The sequence below is a fragment of the Macaca mulatta genome, chromosome 1, assembly GCF_049350105.2.
Source record: "Macaca mulatta isolate MMU2019108-1 chromosome 1, T2T-MMU8v2.0, whole genome shotgun sequence".
NCBI classification, from domain to species: domain Eukaryota; kingdom Metazoa; phylum Chordata; class Mammalia; order Primates; family Cercopithecidae; genus Macaca; species Macaca mulatta.
The window spans coordinates 225,103,494-225,124,293 of record NC_133406.1 but is presented as its reverse complement, the minus strand read 5'-3'; the positions used below and the strand labels follow the sequence as shown (position 1 = coordinate 225,124,293).

The 20,800-nt window shown below is 39.7% G+C and overlaps 1 protein-coding gene and 1 non-coding gene across 4 annotated transcripts in view; both read left to right on the top strand.

Moving 5' to 3' along the window:
• Positions 1–20,800, top strand: part of SPEN (spen family transcriptional repressor) — a 97,761-nt gene that overhangs the window by 57,759 nt on the left and 19,202 nt on the right. For all 3 annotated transcript variants that reach the window (XM_077973326.1, XM_002808274.4, XM_015119868.3), the window contains 5 exons: positions 9,142–9,302; positions 10,608–10,808; positions 15,661–15,812; positions 19,092–19,217; positions 19,567–19,680. In XM_077973326.1, coding sequence (XP_077829452.1) covers positions 9,142–9,302; positions 10,608–10,808; positions 15,661–15,812; positions 19,092–19,217; positions 19,567–19,680 — 754 coding nt within the window. The remainder of the gene's footprint in view (positions 1–9,141; positions 9,303–10,607; positions 10,809–15,660; positions 15,813–19,091; positions 19,218–19,566; positions 19,681–20,800) is intronic.
• Positions 10,404–10,504, top strand: LOC114675356 (small nucleolar RNA U13). Its single transcript, XR_003726402.1, has one exon. It is a non-coding gene; the product is annotated as a small nucleolar RNA U13 (small nucleolar RNA).

Sequence of the window (20,800 nt, the reverse complement as noted above, 5' to 3'; positions counted from 1 at the left end):
GCCACCATGCCTGGCTAATTTTTGTATTGTTTGTAGAGACTGGGTTTCAGCATATTGGTCAGGGTGGTCTTGAACTCCTGATCTCAGGCGGTCCACCCTCCTCAGCCTACCAAAGTGCTGGGATTACAGGCATGAGCCACCACCCCTGGCCTGTAGTGTGCTTTTTAAAGGAAATTTAAAATGTCTTAAAATTATAAAGCGAAATACCCCATTAACCTTATTGTGTGAAATAGACCTTTTTCTAATTTCTTCTGAGCATTGTACTTTGGTGAGGAAAAATCTAATTGTGATATTAAACTACCACCTTCAGGCCCTAGGTTGAAGGTAAGGAAAGCTGTTGTACTATAAAAACCATTTCAATATGAATGGAATTGTTTTCATTGATGTAAACCTTATACTAGAGTATGAGTAGCAATACTGTATATATTTTACTTACAACTTGTTTAAAAATTGTAAAACGGTTTTGTCTATAAAGTACTGTGACCTTGGTATTGAATGGTAAAGTACATATTGTAAAAAAGTTGTTTATACTTAACCTTTTTATCACGTTTTCCAAAATCAAGTGACACCAGAGTGTTTTAGATCTCAGCTTCTTCTTGAGGAAGTCTGATTTTCAGAAGTTTACATTTTTTTCCTACAATTCAAAGATTTTTATGAAATGATGCATTAGTAATGAGGAAGAATAATCAACGTTAAGGATCCTGCATTTGGCTCACAGCTTGAAATTAGCATGTTGGTTTTTCAAAAGACAGGAAAGCAGTCCAAGAAATAACATAGGCCAGGGTTTTTCAGCCTTGGCACTGTTCACATTTGAGAGCGGAGAATTCTTTGTTGGGACTGTCCTGTGCACTGTAGGGTACTTAGCAGATGCCGGTAACCCTACCCCACCCCACCCCTACTGTGACAACAAAAATGTTGTAGAACCCTGCTAAAACTAGTAGGGACGTTGAAAGATCATGAGGTCTGCTAACCGCTAGGGAAATTCAAGTTAAGAGGCAAAATGAAGTATCTTGGCAGGTCACCCAGTTGATTATTTCCCTATTATTTTTTGGAGTAAAAAAAAAAAAATGGAGGCTTGAGTCAGGTGTGGTGGTGTATGCATGTGGTTCCAGCTTCTTCTAGGGTGACTGAGACAGGAGGATGTTGAGCCCAGGAGTTTGAGGCCAGCCTGGGCAACATAGTAATACCTCGTCCCTTAAAAAAAAAAAAAAAAAAGGTGTCAGGGTGGCCCAGGCAGCAGAATTGCTTGAACCTGGGAGGCAGGGGTTGTAGTGAGTCAAGATTGCGCTGCTGTACTCCAGCCTGAGGGAAAGAGTGAGACTCTGGGGGGAAAAAAAAAAGCTGGGTGTGGTGGCTCATGCCTGTAATGAGCCAGGAGGCCGAGGTCAGCGGATTGCTTGAGCTCAGGAGTTCAAGACCACCCTGGACAACGTGGCAAGACCCTGTCTCTACTAAAAATGAAAAAAAAAAAAAAACAAAAAAAACCCAGCTGGGCGTGGTGGTCCCTACCTGTGGTCTGTGGTCCCAGCTACCCAGAAGGCTGAGGTGGGAGGATCATTTGAACCTGGGAATCGGAAGTTGCAGTGAGCTGAGATCTTGCCACTGCACTCCAGCCTGGGTGACAGAGTGAGACTCCATCTCAAAACAAAACAAAACAAAAACAACAACAACAAAAAAGGCTTAAATTCAGGTTACATCAGAAGTGGTGGGGTTGAAAATGGTAGTGGTGTCACATCAGACTGCTGAACTGTTTTTAAAACTTTCTAGGCTTAAGACTTTACATTTTAAAATTATCGGGCTTTCGTTTATTGTGGATAGTATCTATTGAAATTTAAACTTTAAAATTTTTGCTTTAGTGAGAATAACATTTTATTTTTTGAAAATCTTTTATTTTTTACTTAGTTTTTTTTTTTTTTTTGAGACAGTCTGGAGTGCAGTGGCATGATTTCAGCTCACTGCAACCTCTACCTCCCAGGTTCAAACCATTCTCGTGCCTCAGCCTCCCAAGTAGCTGGGACTGTGGCCATGTGCCACCACGCCCAGCTAATTTTTGTATTTTTAGCAGAGTTGGGGGTTTGCCATATTGGCCAGGCTGATCTCAAACTCCTGACCTCAAGTGATCTTCCTGCCTCACCCTCCCAAAGTGCTGGGATTACAGGCGTGAGCCACTGTGCCCCGCCTGAAGATCTTTTAAATGTGTGGTTTAGTAAGATAGTTAGATTCTCATAACCAATTCTGTATTCAAACTGTGATTATAAGGTTTTTTGGGTGAAGTATATGAAGAAAATCTGGCCTCACAGATACACAGTTGAAATAGGGAAGGTCTCACAGATCTCCTAAAAGGATTTTGGGTCCTCACAGGTCCTCTTATGCTTAGATAATTGCTGCGCTAGAAAGATACAATTTGGACTTATTAAAAAAATGAGATGTGGAAGTATTATTATTTGGTGTGGTGATGCATTCTGTTTAAGAGATTATGGGCCAGGAATGGTGGCTCACACTTATAATCTGTACTTTTAGAGGCTGAGGTGGGCAGGTCGTTTGAGCCCAGGAATTGGAGATCAGCTTGGGCAACAAAATAAGACCCTATCTCTACAAAAAATAAAATAAATAAAAGTTAAAATAGATGATTATTCTAATAGAAATTAGATAAGAACCAGTGGGCACCCAAACCTGATTGAAAATCTTTTGACCCCAATTATATATTGACCCAAATTATATATTGATCATATGGAGAGAAAAATTATTAGCTATCTGATGGGTAGGGAGATACCTGGTTATGACATATGGGCCCTTCTAACTGTCTTAGTTGCAGTATTTTCTAATTGCCCTGATTGCTCCTTTCTAAAAATACTGGTTTATGCTAGAGTTTTGTTTCTCAACTTGATTTGGTTAAATGCTTTTTAATCTTCCAGCTTTAAAAAAAAAAACAGTATAGATGCATATTTGCCGTAAGTGAATGTTTACAAATAATACAGGGATACAGAAGTCAGTAATTAGATGTTGCTCTTGTATGTTAACAAACATAGCCTGAGTCATCTTATAAATAGCATACCCAGTGCCTTGGCATTTTCAGTGGTAAAAGTCAAATGCTCATGTAGTTCTGTGTGTAAAATGGCTGCAGGAATAGGGTTAGTAGATAATATGATATCATTATTTGGTTTATGAGAATCCTAGCATCCTATATTCTGTTTGTTTATCAAGAATTGTTATGTAACCAGTTGCCTACTCTTATATTTCTTCATAAGAAAATACTGGTCAGATCTACTTCTTCATTTTTTTCAATAATTACAAATTATAGGAAATAATTTGTCCTTAATTGTCTTTGGAAATGTGGTTAAGAGAAGTGTAACTAGCTTTCTTTAAAGTTGTGTTCCAGCCCAGGCTGGAGTGCAGTGGCACGATCACACCTCACTACAGCCTTGACCTCCTGGGCGTAGGTGATCCCTCCCACCTTAGACTCCTAGGTAGCTGGAACCACAGGCACATGCCACCGTGCCTAATTTTTTGTAGAGATGGGTTTTGTCCTGTTGCCCAGGCTGGTCTCAAACTCTTGGGCTCAAGTAATCTGCCTGCCTTGGCCTCCCAAAGTGTTGTGCCTGGTCTCAAATTGTTGTTGTTTTTGAAGAGACTGGGGTCTTGCTATGTCATGTGCATGCTGGTCTCAAACTCCTGAGCTCAAGGGATCCTCCTGCCTCAGCCTCCAGAGTAGCTGGGACTATGCACCATGCCTGGCTTCCAGTTCTTTAGAATGATAACTTTTAATTGATACTGAACAATTATTGTGCTTGGGTAAATTCCACTTTCTTAAAACAATTAGTCAATACACTGTTATTACTACTTCTTTAAGACAACTCAGATTAGCTTCTGATGAACTATTTTTCGCTTTTAAGAACAATTGAATACTATCTCATGCATTTTGATGAACTGTTGTGATTCTTTAGCTCTAACAAGTAAATTACGAACATAAAAATTAAAAATGGACAAGAATTCCAGGCATTTGGGCCTTCTGTCAATTTAGTAGGACTGAAAAGTATTTGAGGGCCTACATTCATGCCCTCATTTTAATTCAGGATCTTGAAATCCATGGTACATTGCAGTTTGCAAGGCAGGTGGATCACTTGAGGTCAGAAGTTCGAGACCAGCCTCACCAACATGGTGAAACCCTGTCTCTACTAAAAATACAAAATTAGCTGGGCATGTTGACCAACGAACTACTTGGGAGGCTGAGGCAGGAGAATCACTTGAACCTGGGAGGCAGAGGTTGCAGTGAGCTGCGCTCCAGCCTGGGCAATAAAAACGAAACTCCATCTCAAAAAAAAAAAAAAAAAGGTGAACTAAAAACTTGTACCATTTTTATTGTTTCATAATTCGTTTTAAAACCAGTCTTCCCTTCTCGTTGCCACCTCACATTAATCAGCAGATGATTCTGAAAGTTAAATTCTACATTTTGTTTCAGAATTGGTGTGGCAGCAGGGGATTCACCCAAAGAGAGTGTGATAGTTTTTTTTTTTTTTCTTTTTTGAGGTCTCAAACTTCTGACCTCAGGTAATTCACCCGCCTCGGCCTCCCAAAGTGCTGGGATTACAGGCATGAGCCACCGTGCCTGTAATAATGTTTATAATAATGGCCTGTGATAATGTTTATAATAAATCTGTTTAAATGTTTATAGTATAACCGTGTATAAATGTTTATAATAAATCTGATTTCTACCATTATTTTTGTACTTCATTTTAAAGGCATCGTCACCACTGATTATCTTTTCTCTCTCTCTCTTTTTTTTCTGAGACGGAGTTTCGCCCTTATTGCCCAGGCTGGAATGCAATGACGCAACCTTGGCTCACTGCAACCTCTGCCTCTTGGGTTCAAGTGAATCTCCTGCTTCAGCCTCCAGAGTAGCTGGGATTACACGCACACGCCACCACACCTGGCTAATTTTTGTATTTTTAGTAGAGATGGTGTTTCACCATGTTGGCCAGGCTGGTCTCAAACTCCTGACCTCAGGTGATCTCCCTGCCTCAGTCTCCCAAAGTGCTGGGATTACAGGTGTGAGCCACTGCACCCAGCCGCCTCCATTTTTATTTTTATTTTATTTATATTTCGAGATGGAGTTTCGCTGTTGTTGCCCAGGCTGGAGTGCAATGGCACGATCTCGGCTCACTGCAACCTCCACCTCCCAGGTTCAAGTGATTCTCCTGTCTCAACCTCCTGAGTAGCTGAGATTACAGGCATGGACCACCATGCCTGGCTAACTTTTGTATTTTTAGTAGAGATGGGATTTCACCATGTTGGCCAGGCTGGTCTCATACTCCTGACCTCAGGTGATCCATCTGCCTTGGCTTCCCAAAGTGCTTGGATTACAGGTGTTAGCTACCGTGCCCGGCCTTCATTTTTATAATACAAGCTTGTGTAGAACTTTTTGTTGACTTATTAATGATTTCTTTTTTTTTTTTAAGACAGAGTCTTGCTCTGTCCCCAGGCTGGAGCGGAGTGGTGCAATCTTGACTTACTGCAACCTCCGCCTCCCGGGTTCAAGCAGTTCTCCTGCCTCAGTCTCCTGAGTAGCTGGGACTATAGGCGTGCACCACCACACCCAGCTAATTTTTTTGTATTTTTAGTTGAGATGGGGTTTCACCATGTTGGCCAGGATGGTCTCGATCTCTTGACCTCCTGATCTGCCTGCCTCAGCCTCCCAAAGTGCTGGGATTACAGGCATGAGCCACCGCACTTGGCCCTTATTAATGATTTCAATAGCCGTACATTTTGCTTTTGCTCGTGATTGTTTACCTCTGTAACCACTGTTGCTAAGGAAATTTGGTGTATATAATATTGGTAGTATTGTAATTAAAATATTTTCCTTAATGTTTATGATAGTTGCCATTGACTAAGTTGATAAGTCACATAACATTCTATACTGTCATCTGGTGGCCTTGTGAATAATCTTGTATTAATATTACTTGGAATATTTAACATGTATAACAAGTATCTTTTTCCTTCTGTGCTAAAAACAGAAGATAATTTCATTAAATCCTAATATCAATGACAATATCGTATTCAGGATAGTATTTACTTAATATTAATAACACTGCTTTTGCTGGATGATCAGCAATCATTTTTTCTTCTTATAGATGGGAAAGCTAAACCTAAGTCATTCATAAGGGGCCTAGCAATGACAGCTTATGATTTTATCTCAAGGCCTTTTTCCCTAGTAGTTTGAACTGACAGGTTTATTTTCCTGCATATCAAACCACTATCAGAAAATGCTGATAACCTTATTAAGCTTTTTCTTTTCTTTTCTTTTCTTTTTTTTTTTTTTTTTGAGACAGTCTCACTCTGTCGCCCAGGCTAGAGTGCAGTGGCGCAATCAGAGTTTAATGCAGCCTCTGCCTCCCTGGTTCAAGTGATTCTCATGCCTCAGCCTCCCAAGTAGCTTGGATTACAGGCATGTGCCATCAAGCCCGGCTAATTTTTGTATTTCTAGTAGAGATGAGGTTTCACCATGTTGGCCAGGCTAGCCTCGAACTCTTGGCCACAAGTGATTCACCTGCCTTGGCCTCCCAGAGTGCTGGGATTACAGGCATGAGCCACTGCGCCTGGCATGTTTTCATCTTTTTTTTTTTTGAGACAGGGTCTCACTCTGTTGCCTAGGCTGGAGTGCAATGGTGTGACCATGGCTCACTGCAACCTCAAACTCCTAGGCTCATGTGATCCTCTGCCTCAGCCTCCCAAGTAGCTGGGATTACAGGTATGTGCCACCATGCCCAGCTAATTTTTTAATTTTTCTTTTGTAGGGATGGGGTGTTGCTATGTTGACCAGGCTGGTTTTGAACTGCTGGCCTCAAGCAGTCCTCCTGCCTTGGCCTCAAAGTGGTAGGATTACAGGAACTAAGCCACTGCACCCAGTCAAATTTTCATCTATTGCTGTAACATGTGAGAGCTAAAAATGGTGTGTAAATTATTAGTTTTCTAGAAACATCTTTAGTTTTCTATAAGAAAACATAGAATTTATTTAGCTTTTAAAAAATGCTGTAGCAGCTGGATGTGTTGGCTCATGCCTGTATTTCCCAGCACATTGGGAGGCTGAGGTGGGCGGATCACTTGAGGTCAGGAGTTCGAGACCAACTTGGGCAACATGGTGAAACCCCATCTCCACTAAAAATACAAAAAATAGCTGGGCACGGTGGTGCATGCCTGTAATTCCATCTACTCAGGAGGTTGAGGTATGAGAATCACTTGAACCCAAGAGGTGGAGGTTGCAGTGAGCCACGATCACACCACTGCACTCCAGCCTTACTCTGTCTCAAAAGAAAAAAAAAGGGCTGTAGCAAATTTTTTTCAACCTAGATTTGGACTCATTTGTCTGGATAGATTAGTGATTATCCTGAATATGAGAGCTGTAGTTCTAGTGCGAAGACAGAAACTACCCTGAGTCTTGTCCTATAGCTAGTGTGCTTAAGATGGATTCACCACTCAAAATGATTTGCTTGAAAGGTGAGGGCTTTATAACATGGAGGAGAATATGAAGCAAAATTTCAGAAAGATAGTAAAATCTGTAAATAACTTTTTATTAACCTATTTGAGAATGCCATAAAAGCAAGCCACAAAAGTCTTGCGTGTCCAGTACTGAAAGGAGAATTTTATGTTTCTCACATAGTTCTTAGGCATAATAAACTTTTTTCTATGAACTTGCATAGAGAAGTAAGGCATAATAAACTTATTTAAATATATTTTTTTCTTAATTTGACTGTGTAAGTAGTATTTCCTTCTTGTCCTTCAGTTGACTATCTTTCTATTTGAGGATTTTATTAAACTGAAGAGATTAGTTTCATTAACTATCACTTTTCCATGTTATCCACAGTGAAGAAAGCCTAAAGTAACATGAGTGTAGTAACTCACATAATATTTATTCATTAGTCCTTCAGTAATTTAAAAATTGCATCTACCTGGAAAATTATTTTGGGTATTGTTTTCCTAAAAATTACCCATGAGATAGTAGTGCTGCTACTACTACTAATAGTAACTGAGAAGTACTGCTTCATTTATTTGTTTGTTTGTTTGTTTTAAAAACAAGGCCTGACTCTGTTACCCAGGCTGGTCTCAAACTCCTGGCTTTGAGCGATCCTCCCGCTTCTGCCTCCCAAAGTGCTGGGATCATAGATGTGAGCCACCACACCCAGCTCTGTTTTATTTATTGGATACCTGTCATATTCTAAACTCTGTAAACTCGTGTGTTGTTTCATTTAATTCTTTTTTTTTTTTTTTTGAAGATGGAGTCTTGCTCTGTCACCCAGGCTGGAGTGCAGTGGCACGATCTTGGCTCACTGCAACCTCAGCCTCCCGGGTTCAAGTGATTCTCTTGCCTCAGCCTCCCGAATGGCTGGGACTGCAGGTGCATGCCACCACACTCACCTAATTTTTATATTTTTAGTAGAGACGGGTTTTCACCATGTTGGCAAGGATTTTCTCAATTTCTTGACCTCACCTGCCTCGGCCTCCCAAAGTGCTGGGATTACAGGCGTGAGCCACTGCGCCCCGACTGTTTTATTTCTTAACCCTGTGATATAGGTACTATTATGATTATTTTCATTTTACACATTTGATATTGGGGGAAATTGGGTATGATGAAACTTTAGAAATGCTATTTTCATTTAGTTTTATTACGTTGGCTGAGAGTCCTGTGTTGCATGCAGTAACTTTGGGCATAAAATTATGATAGGAAACCCATTTCAAAGGTGTTAAGTGATTTGTCCACTTACACGTGCTATATGTCGGATCCAAGATTTGAATCCAGACCTCTGAATCCCAAACCCATATACTTACTATTATTATTATTACACTAAGTGAATTGAATTCACCAGTCTTACTTCATTTGAAAAAATTTGTTCACGTTATTAATAGAATGCAACACTTGCATTGGTGGTACGTGGTGGTAAATGAAGATTATACTTTTGTGCTCCTGCATGTTTATCGTCTTCTGCCACCTCTAAAGGTAGAGTATGAGAGAGATGTGTAGAATGCAGGGCCTCCAGAAATCCCAGCCCGAAGTTTAGACCTGTTAGTTATTTTAAGAAGTTTTCTAATGCTACTCATTTTCTGTTTGTCTTTTCACTGAAGTTTGTTGTTGTTGTTGCCTTTTTGCAGCAGTGATTCCAGCAGTAGTTCAAGTGATGATTCTCCAGCTCGATCAGTTCAGTCTGCAGCAGTCCCAGCACCCACTTCGCAGTTGCTTTCATCTCTGGAAAAAGATGAGCCCCGTAAAAGTTTTGGGATCAAGGTCCAGAATCTTCCAGTACGCTCTACAGGTAAAATTTTGTGTGAATGTCCTTTCCTCTGTGCTACTACTGAGGAATGAGGTATGATACTGCATTACATTGAAATAACTTTGGGCATAAAATTATGATGGAAAACCCATTTCAAAATATTAACGTTTTAAATGAGGAAACCTATGAATAATGGAAAAGTCTGCTTAAGCTATTCTGTGGTCTCTCCTTTACTCGTAATATTTTTAATTGACAGCTGACCATAATATACTGTTACTCCTACATTAGTCATGTTGAGCATGTAAACAAGTTAAAACTGTTAGTATATAGTCATACCAACAAAGACCAAATTAAGTATTTCTTAGCTAAGTGTATTTCAGTGATTGCTTAAATTATTTATTAAAATAGCCTAAAAGCTTATGTATCAGGTTTGTCAGTAGAGTTATTGAGACATCAATGTTGATGAGCTTTTGATTTAGAGTATTTGGTAATTTAGAAATGGACAAGGGAGTAAAATTGGCTTGCCTTTCTATACACCTTTTATATTTCTAATAAAGCAAATTAACACAAGACCCCCAGATGGTATGATTCATCTGTAAAGGATATTAAAATTGTTTAGCATGCTACATGACACTTCTCACACAATTTTATCATTGAGATGATCCTTGGAAAGATAGAAAGATGCCTTTCCATTTCAAGTCTTTAACACTTTATAAATATATATAGAAAATTTTTATTATGAAACATACCCCAAAGTAGAAGGAATAGCAAAATGAACTCCCGTTATACCCAAGATTCAGAAATCATCATTTTGCCATTTTTGCTTTATCTGTTTCCTGTCTTCCGGCTTTCCTACTCTTTTTTTTTTTTTTTTTTTTTTTAACCTTTAGGGTGAATCCTTGATGTTGTTTTATTTCACACCCACTTACAGATACATATTTATGTATATATCTGTAATATATAAGGGCATTTTTCTGGATAACCACAGTATCATTCTTACCTAACAAATAACCAATACTGTCATCTAACACTTAGTTTATTTTCAGACTTGTACAATAATCTCTAAAATGTGTTTTTGGAGCTTTTTTGTTTGAAAAAGTAATGTTTTAATGACAATAAAACTTAAGTCACATCTCAGGCTAGATCCATTTGTGGTTCATAAGCATGATTATTGGGTTTTCACGCCGTGTGCGCTGTGCCTCCTTCAAACCTTGTTACGACATTGGCATATTACCTATCTGACATGAACAAAAAAATGAGAAAATCAGGCTAAAGATTTAGTAGGTTGCTTATTGAGTTATAATTAAATTAGAAGAATTAATAACTTGGTTCTGTTTGGGAATTTAGATACAAGCCTTAAAGATGGCCTTTTCCATGAATTTAAGAAATTTGGAAAAGTAACTTCTGTGCAGATACATGGAACTTCAGAAGAGAGGTATGGTCTGGTATTCTTTCGTCAGCAAGAGGACCAAGAAAAAGCCTTGACTGCATCAAAAGGAAAACTTTTCTTTGGCATGCAAATTGAAGTAACAGCTTGGATAGGTCCAGGTAAGACACAAGCAAGGCGAGTTTGAGTTACACATCATACACACTGTTTGTGTTGCAGTATATGAGAAGGCAGCGTATGATCCTGAATGAGGACACTATTCTGGCTTTATTTATTGACATGTTTCCATTGTCTTCTGTTTTAAAAGATGGTTCTATTTATTGTTCAACTTAATAAAAAGCATTGTTTTGGTTAGGGAGGATAGATTTTTCTGTTGCTATAATGGAGACTTGGTAACTGTTAAGAGTCTGAAAGGCAGAACTGTAGACCCTTATTAAGTCCAGCCTTCCCAAAAGGATTGAATTTATCAGAACTAGGAGGTAGCTCCTAGGAGTATGACAACAGAATTACCTTGAATTAGAAAGGAAACTACTTCTGGCTGGGCGCGGTGGCTCATGCCTGTAATCCCAGCACTTTGGAGACTGGATCATCTGAGGTCAGGAGTTCAAGACCAGCCCGGCCAACATGGTGACACCCTGTTTCTACTAGAAATACAAAAATTAGCTGGGTGTGGTAGTGCACGCCTGTAATCCCAGCTACTTAGGAGACTGAGGCAGGAGAATTGTGTGAAACTGGGAGGTGGAGGTTGTAGTGAGCTGAGATCGCATCACTGCACTCCAGCCTGGGTGACAGAGCAACACTGTATCTTAATAAATAAATAAAATAAAAAGAAAAAAGAAGGCAAACTACCTCTTAATATTGATGCGAGGGACTTGTTAGAACAATTTTATTTCTATTATACCAAATACAAATTGCGTCTGTTTTTCCAGCTTGCATGACCTTGAAGACAGAGTAACAGGAATAAGCCTTATCGGTGCAACCCGCTGAGAATTTCCAGGGAACATTTTATTATCATGAACCTACCTGTGAAACCTGTTGTAAGGCAGGAAATCTCACACATGGCTTGCATCGGCATTTCTCCTGTTTCAGGACCGCCTGCAGTACTTGTTTAAAAATGCAGACTCTTTAACTCTGCTCCAGCTTACTGATTCAGAATTTACACACTTAAGTTTGGGAAACCCTGATTTAAGAGAACTTGTGAGTAAATCTGTAAAGGAATCAATAGAAACATTAAAAATTTATGGTCACCTTATGAAGCTGAGACAATTGAACTTGTAAGACTTTTAAGTGGAATTTGTAGGGTAAACATGGCCTATTATAGGATAAATATGAATATTCTCAGAATTCATTTATTAGACAATTACAAAGAAAAAAAATGTAGTTCCCCTGATGAGGATGCACAAATATGTTATTTGCATAGTAAAACTGGCATGGAATTTTTAGGGTGATCACTGCAAAATGGTCACTCTGATGTTACCATGAAACATAACAATTCAAAGGAGTATTATCTTTTCAAAGGATAATAGGTTAAGCCTTCACAGACCTTCTTCCATCAAGTTTGAGATGGACTGCCCTAAATTTTACTAAACTAAGAGCAACTCCAGGAGTTCTTTAAAATTTAACATATTTGGAACAGGTCAGAACTGCTTGAGAAACATTTAGAATGTCATATGATCTATATACATTTCTAGAGCCAATTATAATTATTAAGTAAGGAAGATCTCATCCAGGGCATTCAGTATGTAACTTTTATCTCTATATGGTAGGGCTAGCTTGAGATTTTTACTGTAAAAAGCTTTTAACCTAGATATTTAGCACCTAGGAAGTAGGATTTACCTACTTGCCAGTGAAAATTTTGAGAAGTTTGGTTGGTTCAAACATAAGAAAAGCTAAATAATTTTCCCAGATAGGACAACATTAAATACCAGTTAAATGGGATATGTGAAAGCAGTTGAATTTTGAGTATGGAGACTTAGTTGGAATTTTGCTGTCAGATGGTTAAATCATGAATGTTATATTGAAATGTATTAAGCTGATTGCTTAGGTCAAGGATTATTTTCAAAGATCCAAATCCAAGAAACCTAACTTTGCATATAGACCGCTTGGTGGCCTCTAAGATTTCTTTCCCCATACATTGCATTACAATCCCCTAAACATGAAATTACAGGTTCAAGAAATTTTTTCCCAAATGTGTGTGGACATTAAGACTTTGACTGGTTGTGAAGGTTAAGTGGACTACATGTGAAAAACTTTTTTTTTTTTCTTTTGCTAACTGAATTTCCGATCTTGAAAATTTACTGCTGAGCGTGGTGGCTCACACCTTGATTGATTGATTGATTGATTGATTGATTGGAGACAGGGTCTCACTCTGTTGCCACCCAGGCTGGAGTGTAGTGTCATAATCATATCTCACCAAAACCTCGGCCTCCTGGGCTCAAGCGATCCTCCTGTCTTGGCCTCCCAAAGTGCTAGGATTATAGGCATGAGCCACCATGCCTGACCAAGCTCATGCCTATAAACACTGGGAGGCTGAGGCAAGAGGATCGCTTGAGCCCAGGAGTTTGAGATGAGCCTGGGCCACAAAGTGAGACCCCATCTCTACAAAAAATAAAAAACCAGGCCCTGTAGTCCCAGATACTTGGGAGGCTGAGGTGGGAGGATTGCTTAAGCCCAGGAGTTTGAGGCTGCAGTAAGCTATGATCCCACCACTGCACTCCAGCCTGGGCAACAGAGCAAGACCCTGTCTCCAAGGGGGAGAAAGAAAGAAAGTAAATGTACCAGGCCATTTGGTGGGAATGAAGCCGTTACAGATTTTAATAGTTGCAAATCATGCTTTCCTCTTGTGATTCTGCCTTTCGGAGCACAAACCTCAATATTCTATCTGAATTTTTTGAAATATTCTCAAATGTCTGCCCACATTTAAATGAAGACCAAATTGAGCTTAAAATTAGATATATTCCTTTGACATATGCAGAATATATGGAGACAGCTATTATGAGCCCTGGGCAGTTTCTGGGTCCACCTGAGTTTGTGAAAGTACATCATAGTCTGATTGATGAAAGTGGTAAGATTAATTGAGCTACCATTGGAGCCATCAGTCTGGACTCAGAAGTGAGATGTATTCTGACTTAAGGTCCCTGAAATTGAGTTTTAAAAATACCAGTGTCGTTGACATTATCAGTAATGTTCAATGGCTGACCCTAAATGCTTCATTTCAGTAAAGTTGATTAAATATTAATTTTTTGGATGGCTTTGTTTTACATTAAGAAAAAAGAACACACAGTAGTTTCCTATAATTGTTATCTACAAAACCTTGAGTGTTCCTGCCTTAGACCAAGTTTATAAATGGAGGTTCAGAGAAAGGCTATGATAAATTACAAGTTAAGCCAGGGCTTTTGATCATAAAAAAATAGAGGCCGGATGTGGTGTCTCACACCTGTAATCCCAGCACTTTGGGAGGCTGAGGCGGGTGGATCACCTGAGATCAGAAGTTCGAGACTAGCGTGCCCAACATGGCGAAATCCCGTCTCTACTAAAAATACAAAAAATTAGCTAGGCGTGGTGGTGGGCGCCTGTAATCCCAGCTACTTGGAAGGCTGAGGCAGGAGAATTGCTTGAATCCAGGAGGCAGAGATTGCAGTGAGCTGAGATTGCTCCACTGCACTCCAGCCTGGGCGACAAGAACGAAACTCCGTCTCAAAAAAAAAAAAAGAAAAGAAAAGAAGTCGTAACAATCACTTAACCTCTTTCCGTTTGTCATTGGGGACCATGCAATATCAAAAGATATTTAAAACATACTGCTTTAATCAGTTTTCATAGTTACTCTTATATCTAAAATTTATGCATGTAGACAGTTGATTTATTGTGTTAGTATGAGAGGGGCGAAATGCTAAATATCTTGTAAAATGTTGAAAAGTAAATGAAATTAAACAAACAATGAAGGTGGACTATTTTCAGCTGAGTTTTTGTATCTATTTCAGAGTGTAGTTTTATACTCCAAATTGAGAGCCTGCCACGTAATTTTGGAAATTAGGATTAGGCTCAAATAATTAATTACCTTTTTTGCTGGGGTTTAAAATCTATTTCCGTGTCAGTGATTATTTTTAAAACAAATCAGGCCAAGTGCAGTGGCTCACGCCTGTAATCCCAGCACTTTGGGAGGCTGAGGCAGGAGGATTGCTTGAGACCAGCCTGGGCAACAAAGTGAGTCCTTATCTCTATGGCGTGGGGGGAAAAAAACTAGCGAGGCATGATGGCATGCACCGGTGGTCCCAACTACTTAGGAGGCTGAGGTTGGAGGATTGCTTGAGCCTGGGAGGTTGAGGCTTCTGTGAGCCATGATCGTTCCAGTACACTCCAGTCTGGGTGGCAGAGCGAGACTCTGCCCCAAAAACGACAACAGATCACCTTAGCAAAGATATCTGCTTTATTTTTTCTATTTTATTTTTGAGACAGGTTCTCTCATCACCCAGGCTAGAGTGCAGTGGCATGATCACAGTTCACTGCAGCCTCAACTTCTCATGCTCATGCTATTCTCCCACCTCAGCCTCCCGAGTAGCTGAGAATACAGACGTGCGCCACCATACCTGGCTAATTTTTTTTTTTTTTGGTAGAGATGGGGTTTCAACATGTTGCCCAGGCTAGTCTCAAACTTGGGGGCTCAAGCGATCCTCCCACCTTGGCATCTTAAAGTGCTGGAATTACAGGCGTGAGCCACCATTCCCAGCTAATTTAGCAGATTTAAATCAGTTTATTTTTTAAAGGTTAAACAAAGTGTTACTTTAGCCTTAATTTTTAAAAAAATGTTTCTTTAGCCTTTGTATTCCTTTTTTGCTTTAGAATTAATAAGGGGTGGCTATTTCTGAAGGTGTTTATGGTATTTCAGTTTGTGTGAGTATTCAAGCCTATTATTTCAGACATTTTGTTTTTTAAATGTAGATTTTTTTCCATGATATATAAATATGCATTAAAATACCCTCTTTTCTTTTTACTCGGCCCCCATTCCACTTACAGAAACGGAAAGTGAAAATGAATTTCGCCCCTTGGATGAAAGGATAGATGAATTTCACCCCAAAGCAACAAGAACTCTCTTTATTGGCAACCTTGAAAAAACCACTACTTACCATGACCTTCGCAACATCTTCCAACGCTTTGGAGAAATTGTGGTATGTTGCTTTTACTATGAAAACAATTTTAGGTCTTTGTCATAACACATAAAGCATATAGTACAGATTATATTTGGAAAGGTGATGTTTAATGGTGTAATGAATATTGCTGTGTGCTTTTAGCTCTTGCTAAAAGATAATCCAGAGAAACCCATTGGGTATGGTTCTATATATGTGTGTAAAAATGTAATATATGTCCTTTGTTTACACATACATAATTTCTTATTTCTCTTTTTTTTTTTTTTTTTTTTGAGACAGTGTATCACTCTGTCTCCCAGCCTGGAGTGCAGTGTCATGATTACGACTCAAGGCAGCCTCAACTTCCTGGGCTCAAGTGATCCTCCCACCTCTCAGTCTCCTGAGTAGCTGGGACTTACAGACGTGTCCCACCATGCCCAGCTAATTTTCGTGGTTTTTTGTAGAGGTGGTGTTTTGCCGTGTTGCCCAGACTGATTCTTACCCAATTTTTATCTTTGTTCTTTGGGTTCTGTTTTTTGTTTTTGTTTTTGTTTTTGTCTTTTTTTTTTTTTGAGACGGAGTCTCACTCTGTCGCCCAGGCTGGAGTGCAGTGGCCGGATCTCAGCTCACTGCAAGCTCCGCCTCCTGGGTTCACGCCATTCTCCTGCCTCAGCCTCCCAAGTAGCTGGGACTACAGGCGCCCGCCACCTCGCCCGGCTAATTTTTTGTATTTTTTTTTTAGTAGAGACGGGGTTTCACCGTGTTAGCCAGCATGGTCTCGATCTCCTGACCTCGTGATCCGCCCGTCTCAGCCTCCCAAAGTGCTGGGATTACAGGCTTGAGCCACCGCACCCGGCCTGGGTTCTGTTTTAATGCCATCTCTAGTCCTGTGGATTGAAAGGAAAATCTGGAAGAGAAAAATATTTGTAAAAATGAAGCAGCAGGCTGAGCATGGTGGCTCACGCCTATAATCCTAGCACTTTGGGAGGGTGAGGTAGGCAGATCACTTTGAGCTCAGAACTTTAAGACCAGCCTGGGCAACATGGCGAGACCCTGTCTCTACAAAAAGACAAAAATTAGCTCGGCGTTGGTGGCTTGCTTCAGTAGTCCCAGCTACTCAGGAGGCTGAGGCTGGAGAACCACTTGCGCCCAGAAAGCAGAGGCTGTGGTGAGCCGAGATCACGCCACTGTACTCCAGCCTGGGTGGCAGAGTGAGACCCTGTCTCCAAAAACAGAAGCAGCAAATTAGCGTATGATTGTTTTGTGATCACAGTGCACATCAGAAATGCCTTGGGGATTGCTAGAATATGGATGTCGTCTGTTAGCAGTTCAGTTCTATTAGGAAGTTTTAATTTGAATCATTTATTACGCAAGTCATTGTTAGATTAAGGGGTACAAGAAGTTTTCTGTTCCTTTATGACTCAAAATTGGAGTCAGTTTAAAAATGCAAATATTTTGGTCACAGCTTTGTAATCTTGGGATATACTGTTATTATTTTTTTAGACAGAGTTTCACTCTTGTAACCCAGGCTGGAGTGCAGTGGCGCGATCTTGGCTCACTGCAACCTCTGCCTCCTGGGTTCAAGCGATTCTCCTGCCTCAGTCTCCTGAGTAGCTGGGATTACAGGCGCCCACCACCACGCCCAGCTAATTTTTGCTTTTTTTTTTTTTTTTGAGACAGAATTTGGCTTTTGTTGCCCAGGCTGAAGTGCAATAGCACAATTTTGGTTCACTGCAAACTCCGCCTCCCGGGTTCAAGCAATTCTCCTGTCTCAGCCTCTGGAGTAGCTGGGATTACAGGCGCATGCCACCACACCTGGCTAATATTTTGTATTTTTTATAGAGACGAGGTTTCACCATATTAGTCAGGCTGGTCTCAAACTCCTGACCTCAGGTGATCCCACTGCCTTGGCCTTCCAAAGTGCTGGGATTACAGGTATGAGCCACCACACCCAGCCTAATTTTTGTATTTTTCAGTAGAGACGGGGTTTCACCATGTTGGCCAGACTGGTCTTGAACTCTTCACCTCAGGTGATCTGCCTGCCTTGGCCTCCTAAAGTGGTGGGATTACATGTGTGAGCCACCACACCCGGGCTGGGATATATCATTTTGTAAGATATCAGCCTTTCTTATCTCCTCAAAATCTTTCATAGAATCGTAACTTCTGTAGGAATCTGCGCATGCCTTCTTTCTTGGTTCAGCCACAGCAAACTTATAGAGAACCGCAACCCCCAATTAATGCTCCAACAATATGATATTACAGATTCTTGGCCAGAAACTCACACATCTGAGGTTTCATCAAAGCACTGGAAGCCCTGGTAGTTAGTTTTATTGTCCTTGATAAGTATGTCAGCCTCACCCCAACGTCCTTCTTGGCTGATGGAGAAATGGATGACCTCATTTTCAATTATTTTGATTTGCCAAATTCTTTTGGTTTTGTGGGAGTAGCATATACTCTTAATTGCAGTTCTACTGCCTACCTAGATGGGTGGTGTGGAATTCAGTAGCCTATGTGGGCTCCAGCTCCTTTTGTCTTTAGACAGTTATCTGTTATTTATTTATTTGTCTTTTAATTTTAAAGGTTAAAGAACAAAGATGTATTAATCTTCTCAGGTATCACATTTTATTTATTTATTTTTGAGAAAGAGTTTCACTTTTGTCACCTGTGCAATAGTGCGATCTTGGTTCACAGCAACCTCTGCCTCCTGGGTTCAAGCGATTCTCCTGCCTCAGCCTTCAGAATAGCTGGGATTACAGGCACGTGCCATCATGCCTGGCTAATTTTTTATTTTTAGTAGAGACAGGGTTTCACTGTGATGGCCAGGTGGGTGTCGAACTCCTGACCTCAAGTGATTTGCCCGCCTCCACCTCCCAAAGTGCTGGGGTTACAGGCGTGAGCCACCATGCCCACCCAGATATCATATTTTAAATGGCCTGGCCCCTAATAACAATTTTAGATATTACAGAAGGGAATTATTTCTTAGGACTTCATTAAATAGCCTGCCTTTTCTTTATTATCATTAAGTTTCTCTTAATGATGTTAATAGGGATTTTAAATTTTGAATTTTGAATTGCAATGCTGTTGTTCCTCTGCAGAGAGCTTCACATGGGACGGATTTCATGGTTTGTGACAACAAATGCTATGTGTTTTACAGCAGACTACTAACTTACTATTGTATTAAGGTGTACAATTTTTTTTAACTAAGTAAATGATGATTGAGAATATAACTTTTTTGAGAAATAAATACCCTACATGGACTTGATTCGTTCTAATTTATTTTCTTGGACATATTGGTAAGTCGTATTCATTGTTTTTTTTCAGGATATTGACATTAAGAAAGTAAATGGAGTTCCTCAGTATGCGTTTCTGCAATACTGTGATATTGCTAGTGTTTGTAAAGCTATTAAGAAGATGGATGGGGAATATCTTGGAAATAATCGCCTCAAGGTAAGTGAATTTGCATAAATTATTGTGCTGTTATGATTTGCTTTGTTTTTTAAGATTTGAAGGGTTTTTTTTTTTTTTTGCATATGCCTTAGTATTTAAGATCCCAGTAAGACAGATAACCATAAAAGTGATATACTTCTTTGCATTCCTATCCTATTATATACTGTAATCTGATTAACACTTGATCAGCCAGGCAGGATTGCTTTTTTGTAAATTTCAATTTAATTTTAACCAGATGGTTCCCACTTGAGATGTTGATTTGATAAGATTCCTACCAGTTTTCTCAGAATTCTGTAGTTGAACAGTAATTGTGAACTTTACTAATAGAAATTTTGCTTTTTGTATTCAGCTGGGTTTTGGAAAGAGCATGCCTACAAACTGCGTGTGGCTAGATGGGCTTTCTTCGAACGTGTCAGATCAGTATTTAACACGACATTTCTGCCGATACGGGCCTGTGGTGAAGGTAGGCGGGAGGTTTTGGTGTGTGGTTCAGACTTCTGACTCCCTCGTCTTGGTGTTCTCTCCCTTCAGTCTCAATTGCTAGCGTTGCCTTTTTCTTTAATAACTAGCACATTGAAATTATGTTTGCTAAGATTTGGTCAGTAAGGGCATTTGCATCTGTTGCCTTAAGTTGTGAGTATTTTGAAAAACTATTTTGAACCAGCCAAGGTGATTAATTTTGAAACTATTCTCATAGTATAGTTAAATAGAATGAAATAGAAATGTTGCTTAGGGATTTTTATAATTTTATCTTACATTAAAATTAGATAGTCTGATTGTATGGTTGTTCACATTTACACTAAATAGGTAATTAGACTTTTTTAAATGAGCGGAAGTTCACACAACAGAATATTCATCTAACCAATGTTTTTTATGTAATACATCCATAAGCAACAGGAAAAGGGTCTCTAGACCCAATTCAGTGTGTGAAGGTAAAGCCTCGGTTCGTTAAAACTGTGTTTACGCTGTGGTAGGTATATTGTATAGCCTTGACAATACTTTATTTTTTTTTTAATTAATTTTTTTTTTAATTGAGTCAGAGTCTCACTCTGTCACCCAGGCTAGAGTACAGCGGCGGGATCTCAGCTCACTGCAACCTCCGCCTCCCAGGTTCAAGCGATTCTCTAGCCTCAGCCTCTTGAATAGCTGAGATTACAGGTGTGTGCCACCACGCCTGGCTAATTTTGTGTTTTTAGTAGAGATGGGGTTTTGCCATGTTGGCCAGGCTGGTCTCAAACTCCTGACCTCAAGTGATCCATCTGCCTCGGCCTCCCAAAGTGCTGGGATTACAGCCACTGTTCCTGGCAGAAAATACTTTTAAATGTAGGTTTTGTTGTTTAGAAAAATACACATCTTAAAGATTGCCTATATAAAAAAATCCACAGACTTAAGACAGTTGTGCTACTTGTAGCCAAAATTCACAGAAAATCTTTGTTACTCTTAATTTTTCCTTCCTTTCAAGAGTGTTTTTTGTTGTTGTTGGTTTTGCTTTTTTGTTTTCAGCCAAAACAAGACGAATGCTTACTGAAATACAATATAGTGGTTTGTAAACATAGAAAACAAAGTAAAATACAGAAAAACAA